The sequence below is a fragment of the Leptonychotes weddellii genome, chromosome 3, assembly GCF_054177405.1.
Source record: "Leptonychotes weddellii isolate Sample4059 chromosome 3, ASM5417740v2, whole genome shotgun sequence".
Lineage (NCBI taxonomy): Eukaryota > Metazoa > Chordata > Mammalia > Carnivora > Phocidae > Leptonychotes > Leptonychotes weddellii.
Window position 1 is genome coordinate 91,776,554 of NC_138371.1, and position 8,206 is coordinate 91,784,759.

The window sequence follows — 8,206 nt, forward strand, 5'->3', positions numbered from 1 at the left end:
TAAGCTATAGGGTTTTTTGGGGTAAATCAAGCCTAATCAAGAAATGACCTTGAGGGAATGGCCAGCAACAGTCCTCCGATGCTGAGAAGTAAGTGAAGAGGGAGTTGGAGATACTAGCTGGTGTGGTAAGGGTGGGGGTGGCTGGTAAAATGATGGGATGTTAAAGGAAGTGGGGAAGTAGTTTTATATGCATTTTTTGAACTTCTCCTCTCTTCTCTGTAGTTGCAGCATGGCCAGTTAGTTTGGCGAGCTATCTAGTTTCCCCTGGGGAGCTGGATATAGAGCCAAGATGTGGCCTTTGGGATATAGATAATGCCCTTTTAATGATATTTGAAATTAATTCCTTTAGTGTAATCCTCTAGCAAAGAAATGAGAAAATTGAATTTGTAAAGCTTCATTTTGCCCAGAGATTTTGGAGTAGAAAAGGACCGCACATTTGTGAATAGATGCTTAAGTAAGTGACGGAAATAAAATATCATTTGAGCAAACTGTCCTATACCAGAAAGTCTCAGGCACCAAAATAGCTTGGCAGGTTGCAAGATAATGTTCACTTCAAGGCTTTATCCTCAACAAATTAAAACTAGAACAGTTGACATAATAGAAAGGGATACTGTGTCCTTGGTCCTCTTGTTTCTGAACTGCATTATTATAAAATGTGTCTGTCAGTAAATCATATAGAGAATGTGGTACCCTGTTAAATAGCTGTCAACTCTTCTATTTTCAAGTTCTTGTATGATTCGCAAGTAATTCTGAACCTGTTTGAGAAGTAATATTGGTTTCTTTTTTAGCAAAAGTGCGTTCCTTTAGCAGTACTTGTGTTCCGAGACTTCTGGTTACGTTTTTAGCAAAGAAAGCATTTCTCAAATAATGGGTCTGATCTTATAATTGTGAATGTAGAAAGAGGGCTTTTTTGGGGGGCTGGGGGGAACTACAAGTAGGTGGGATCTATTAATGAAATATCATGCCCTCTGTGTATCTTTAGTAAATATCAGAGACAGTTTTAATCTCACCCAGTGTCCTGCGTTGTATGAAAGGACTGAACTCACCCTAGAATAAGCAATCAAGTCCCATCTCAACAGTAACATCTCTTATTTTAGAAAAATGAACAGGTGGTATTATTTGGTTACAAGTTTTAAGATGACTCTTTAACACTGATCTCAGAAAGTAGATTTTGATAACAACATACAGTTGTCTCTCACACTGGCTGCACTCTCCATTGGACTCTGGTGGACCTTTGATAGATCTAGAAGTGGTTTTGGCCTTGGAGTAGGAATTGCTTTCTTGGCAACCTTGGTCACTCAACTGCTAGTCTATAATGGTGTTTATCAGTAAGTATTCTTTTCGGTGCTTGTTTGCTAAAAGAAATAAATGACAACTGATTTCAGAATTGAGATTTAAAAATTGGGTTAACCACTTTAATGTACAGAGTAACTTATTTCCATTGTAATTTTCTTAATGATTATCGTTGTATACTTCCTCTGTGGGTTGTTAAAAACATTTCTGTTATTCTAGATATACATCTCCAGATTTTCTCTATGTTCGTTCTTGGTTACCGTGTATATTTTTTGCTGGAGGCATAACAATGGGAAACATTGGTCGACAACTGGCAATGGTAAGCTGATGCTTATTTCATCTGTTATTGAGATGTAAGACAAGTTTTCTCCAAGCCAAGCACACTGAAAGTCGAAGGAACCACTGGGTAGAAAAGCTAAAATGTGTTACGGATATGGTGATAGGACTTACTCTCTAATTTTTTTTTACTAATCTGTAAAAAAAGACGCTGTTGGTCACCCCTGTCATGGATGGCAGGGCCAGGAACAGCATCCAAAGGCCACAGCAGTTTCACGAATAAGTGCTGTCACTTACATTATTGTAGCCAGCTAGGAGAATTGAGTGGCTGTCTTTTTGATAATCTGGCCACCCAATTATCTTAAACCCATTAGTTTCCTTTATCTTGAATTGTGGGTGCACATATGTAGCTGTACTTCTAAAATACTGTTTTTGACCAGAAGATTTTGCTAACGTAATAGACTTTTCCCCTTGAAATTGTAAAGTGATTTGAGAAAATATTACCTGAATTCACCATATCAGTCCCGTCCTTAAGTTCATGACCTTTCCTTTGCTGATTGGCCTTACCAAGCACTCAGAGAAACCTATTTTGCCTCCCTTTGTGTTGTAGGATTGATCTGAATCATACTGTTATTATTTGCTTGTAATGCAGAAACCTTGTCTTTTGCCTGCGTTTTCATGTCTCTTTTACTTCTCGACTGTGAACTTTCTTTTTCCCTATCACATTCGTCATTTGCTTCTAATCCTTGCATAACTCTCAGATTCTTTGACAAATAAAGTGGGCATACATTAATAAAGTATCAATTTCTAGTCTGTGTGGAAATTGCTATTCAGAATAAACATTAATCTGTTAACCTTTTAACCTTTTAATTTTTACAGTATGAATGTAAAGTTATCGCAGAAAAATCTCATCAGGAATGAAGAAGGCAAAAATATATCTTTTGTACAGAAAAACAAGATGAAAAGGGCATGTAAATGATAGCTATATCAACAAAGCTTCGGACTGTAAAATTGCCAGGATGCAGTTTTTCCCTTGATTGGTGTATATATATGTGTGTATGCGTGTGTGTGTATGTGTATATATAGATATATATGTATATACACACACGCATACACACACGTACATACATGTACATGCACACATGCATATATTACTGCAATCTGTGATTGCTTCATGTGTAAAATCAGTTACAAACCTTGATGTATTTGACTTAAATAACTATAAAATATATATGCACTACATGAAACAACGTGTTCATTAATAGATGAAATTTTTTAATTAATTTTTTTAAACACACCATATATTGTATCACAATGTTGATGTGCCAAAATACTGTTATTGTCATGCAGAGTATAAGAATGCTTGAACAGTTTCTAAACTTAGTGAAATAAAATAAGAGGAAAGCCAAAAAAGAGAAAGAAAGAGAAAAATGGAAAGCTGGCATATTCTCTTTTGCTTACTGTTGTGCCTTTCCATTTTTCTAATCACAGCAGTATGAATTATGGGTGCCCTGACGTGTGGTTAGTTTCTATTTTAATGTTGTCTCAGAGAGCTTGGGGTATTTTAATTGATAATGAAAATGAACTTCCATAGAACATTTTCAAACCTGCATTACTGGAGAGAGTCCAAAAAGGAATTCTACTGGAGATAAAAGCGATGAGCAGGAGAGGGTTATCAGCGTTAAATTGTTTTAAGTCTAAGTCTACAAGGCTATATATAATTAAAAGAAGGCACTGTTGGGAAATTTAGCTAGAATAAATATGATATAGAAATACCAAAATGACTTTTAGCAGTGCCACAAGTGTTAAATGATACTGTCATTTGCGGTACAGTAACCCATTGCTTTTGCACATGGAACACCCAAGAAGCCCCAAACAGATCGACATGAAGTTTCTAATTCTCTTGGGTTCTGTAATCTTTCGGGTTCTACAAAGCAAACCACATTAGCCGGGCTGGGTCACGTGACTGACTGTCAGTGGAATGCCATCTGGGAAATGGATGAGCACATCTCTTTTTACGTATTCATATGTCCATTGGTGAACAGTTCGAGCCTGTTCCAGAATGTGCTGAGTATGGCATATACTGTGCATGTTAAAGATCTCGATAGCAGTTTTGTGCATATCTTTCCAACAATGGGAACCATTAGGTGTGGTTTAAACATATTTTTAGTTAACTTTTTTCTCAATTTTTATTTTTGAAATTGATGACACTTGTCTGATACACAAGGGTGGAACTTTCTGCTTACTTTGGGTTTGTGTGTCTGTGTGTGTATGTGTGTGTGTTGGATTGAGTGAGAGAGAATGTACATGTAGAAATGTATGTGCATGTGCCCATGCTCTCATAATATGTCAACTAGATATTTTTAAAACCATTGCTGTCAGACTGAGATCTCCTATGCCAAACTTTAATCTGCTTTTACATTTTAAGGCTGAAAGTGTGAAGATCCTAAAGGGATTTCATATTGAATATATGTACACAATCTTAACTATAGTGGTGGTAAACATACTACTATAATTTATTATTCTATCTTCCAGATAATGTTATTCATTTAGAACAAATAAGGTATATTTTTAGAATCAACTTTGTAAGCACTATAAATCTTTAATAAGTTATAAGGTCTATGATGTGTTTACTTTGAAAATTGCTGTTAAAAGCAAGATGTATTAAATATATAATTATCATCTTGGTTAAGAGTCTTTTTTTCTTCCTCGTGCTAAATCTTAGACTCTAATACTGAGGATTAGTTTAATAAAATTAATGTGTATGGTTGAATTTGCTAAGAAATAATGAAAGGAAACCAAGTCTGATGTTCCAGGAATTGAATGATTATCCCACTTGGGAATTCTCAAGTTATTTTCAGATCATCTAGAAAATAAGAAAAGATATTAATGGCAAAAAGTAAAATTGTTTTGCTATTTTGATAAGCATGTAAATATATTACATCCATTTTTTTGCAATGAAAGAAAGCGGTAGACATCTTTTAACATTGCTACATAGACAGCGCTTCCTTTTATTAAAGTTCTGGAAAGCGAATGCTTGAAAACTGAAACTATAGATTCTACAAAAGCACAGGAAAACAATTAAAATTAGCTAGCCAGAATCCTGCTAATACTTGTGTTATAAAATTTATTTGTTTGCACTGAGCTATTTTACTTTAATCAAGGGCACTGGAACCTCTTAGTGGTGCATACATTCACACGTCTTATATTTTCTAGGTGTAATCCAGACTTGGTCATTATTAAATAGCTCTCCAATCATCTTGGCTCACTTGCCTGCCCAGTGAAATACAGTTGGCCCTTGAACAACGTGGGAGTAGGGGCGCTGACCCCTGCACAGTCCAAAATCTGTGTGTAACTTTTGACTCCCCCAAAACTTAACTACTCATAGCCTTACTGGTAACATAGTCGATTGCCACATATTTTGTGTGTGTATTGTATATTGTGTTCGCATAATAAAGAGGGAGAAAAGAAAATGTTCTTAAGAAAATCATAAGGAAGAGCAAATACATTTACAGTACTGTACCACATCTATCGAAAAGAAATCCACATATAAGTGGACCTGTGCGGGTCAAACCCATGTTGTTCAAAGGTCAACTGTGTGTTCTTTGTAAGGTAATTCTTTCAGTGATGGTCTGTGTGTAGTAGAGTCCTAGCTTTGCATGTCTGGAAGAATCTGCTTCATTCTCCCAGAACAGTTTAGCAGGCCTTAGATTTCTAGGTTCATAGTTCCCACCCACCCCCCGCCCCCCGCCCCCTGCTCCCATTATGTTGAAGACTTTTTTTTTTTTTTAAAGATTTTATTTATTTATTTGATACAGAGAGAATGAGAGACAGAGAGCATGAGAGGGAGGAGGGTCAGAGGGAGAAGCAGACTCCCCGCCGAGCAGGGAGCCCGATGCGGGACTCGATCCCGGGACTCCAGGATCATGACCTGAGCCGAAGGCAGTCGCTTAACCAACTGAGCCACCCAGGTGCCCTATGTTGAAGACTTTTAACTCATTGTTTATGCCATCTAATGTTGCAGATGGTAAATCTGCTATTAGTGTGATTTTTCTTTCCTTTGTAGGTCATCTTGTTTTTTCTCTCCAGGAGCTTTTACACAGTATTTTCTTTATCTTCATCGTTACTCAGTTTCAGTTTGACTTGTTTAGCTTTAGATTTGTTTTTACTTTTCTTGCTTGGTAATCAATATGCACTTTATTCTGTGTGCTCACGTCTTCAATTCTGGGAAAATTTTCAAGTTGGCTGCATTTTGGAATCATAGGGGAACTTGTAAAAGTATGCTGATGCCGGGTTCCCACCCCCGGAGACTCTAAAATAATTGGCCTGGGGTGTGCCCTGAACATGAGGATTTTCATAAATTCCCCAGGCGGTTTTAATGTGCAGCCCAGATTGCCAGTCATTGGTGTAGACGCGTATAAGATGAGGGGAATGTTCGAGGTGAGAGAGAGATCCTAACTTTGGGAACGAAGGGTGAGGGACACATTGAGATACATGTTGGACTAAGTCATCTGAACTTGATGACTTGAGTGTGAAGGGTGAGGAAGAGAAGTGTGACTTAACATTTCTTTCTTGGAAAACTAGGTGGATGGTATTCCCATAAACCAGAGAGGAATGCAGAGAAGCAGGTGAGCGGGTAAAGTTAATGAGTTTGATCAGTTGAGGTGGAGCTATGTCCGGGACATCTGGTAAAGATGCATCATAAGCAATTGGACATTTGAGTCTGGGTTATTAGATGTAAATGAGGGAGCTTGTCGTTGTCATGTGTCCATGATCTTGGAAGCTGTAGAGGTGGATGAGATCCCCAAGGAGCATGTTACAGCAAATGGAGACGAGATCTGAGGCCTACTGGCGTGTTGGCAGAAGAGCTGGTGAAGGAGGTGGAGGGGGTGTGGTCAGAAGTGGGAGGAGAAATAGAAGAGTGATGTGCTTGAAACCAGAGCCACTTTGTGGCAGAGGGGAGCTGGTAATATGGAGTGCGGTTGGAAGGAATTACTAACCTTAGAGATAAGGGAGATGTGTCTGATTGTTTTATGTTGAAAAATGCTTTTCCTAACCTACTTTAGCTTAACATTTAAAATATTTCATTGTATACCAATAGCTTACAAAATATATTTGGGACAAGTCTGATCATATACTAAGTCATATATTACGAGTGAGGGGAGCTGGGGTTAGCTAGAGAACTTTGAGGGAATGGTGGAGATTTGGACAGCCTCTACAGGGACTGACTAGAGATGAAGAAAGAATTTCTAGAACATTTTGAGGCCTTCAAGGACTCAGGTGAGGCTCAAGATGAGATTCTTGCAGTGGAGCCAATCAACATGGATGTGCCATGTCTTGGGGGCCGGAGAGGGCCTCAGTAGCCCAGGAGTTTAGGGCAATTTTGATGGGATAGATTGATTCTCATTGGGAATTTATCGGAAGACATTGCACAAAGGCTATGTGAAAAATGAATGGAGGCTCCTAAAGAAAGATCAAGGGATCTTTTATCATGGGATCCAGGCAAATTGGGGAAGGAAGTTGAATCAACAGTGCTGACTTAACAGTGTGAAAGAATAAGGTGAGCTAAAAGGACTGCATGCCCTGAGGTAAAAAACCTTTTTTCACAAGAAGGGTGAAGGCTTGGGGTTTGTAGTCAGGAATTTAGTGGAACATTTCCAGATCCTGAGGTCCAAGGTGTGATCTAAACAGCTTTGTCTACATAGTTCACCAAAGTGGGTGGAGATGCACAGCAGTGGAGTGGAGACCCAAGGCCTGGGTGCCCAGCTGTTAACGTTAGTATTGGTGTTACCTGGAAGGACCTCAGAGGTCAGGTGGAAAGGCTGGTCTTATCTGTAGTCCTCCCAGCCATTTGAATGAAATACTTATCCAGATGCCTTGATTGGATTGGGATTTAAATAGAGTCCTTTCTCCCTTTTTTTATTTATTTATTTTTAGGTGGTTTTTTTTTTTTTTTTCCCATCATCTGAAATTTCACCACAGGTTGTGTAGGAGGATTTCTTTTTCTACTAATCCTATTCAGTCAGAGACATTTCCTCTTTACTTCAGGCCTTTTTTTGGGGCGGTGGGGGGGGTGGATTGTTATTATTTCTTTGTTCTCTGTTTTTCTTCTCTTTCCTTCTCAAATTCCTATATTCAGAAGATCTTTGACCTTTTGTTTCTGTTTTCTATATATCCCTTAGCTTTTCTCTGTTGTGCTCTACTCTAGAAGAATTACTTAACTGGATCTTCCAGCTCTGTGTCCACTCAGCATTCAACTGTCACTGGGTTTTTAATTTCAGTGATCACACTTTGAATTTCCAAGATCTTTATTTTATTTTATTTTTTTGTGGAAGTGTGTCGTCATTCTTGTATTTTCTGGGGATATTAATTATTCTACTTTTTTAAAGTTCTGAACTTTTCAGCCTGTACCAGCCTGTCTGTGGATGTGAGTGCTCCCTTGTTGGCCTTGGGTGCACTGCCGTGCTTCTATGAACTTAGTCCTCACTCTTACCACTTTCACCTGGGGCAGATACTGTGTTGTCTCTGTCCGGTCCAAGATGGGGGAGGAGGAGTGTAGAGTCGGCCAAATGGCTGCTTCCACAAGAGCCTGCTTGAACCCATCAGGTCGGTTGGGTATTTTCATAACTCTGAGAGT

General features: G+C 38.5%; 1 protein-coding gene across 1 annotated transcript in view; it reads left to right on the forward strand.

The window, feature by feature from the left end:
* The window catches only part of INSIG2 (insulin induced gene 2), a 17,550-nt gene extending 13,299 nt beyond the window's left edge, over positions 1 to 4,251 (forward strand). The window contains 3 exon segments of the mRNA XM_081814584.1: positions 1,138 to 1,328; positions 1,513 to 1,612; positions 2,449 to 4,251. Coding sequence (XP_081670710.1) covers positions 1,138 to 1,328; positions 1,513 to 1,612; positions 2,449 to 2,490 — 333 coding nt within the window. The 3' untranslated portion in view covers positions 2,491 to 4,251.
* The last annotated feature ends 3,955 nt before the right edge of the window (positions 4,252 to 8,206 follow it).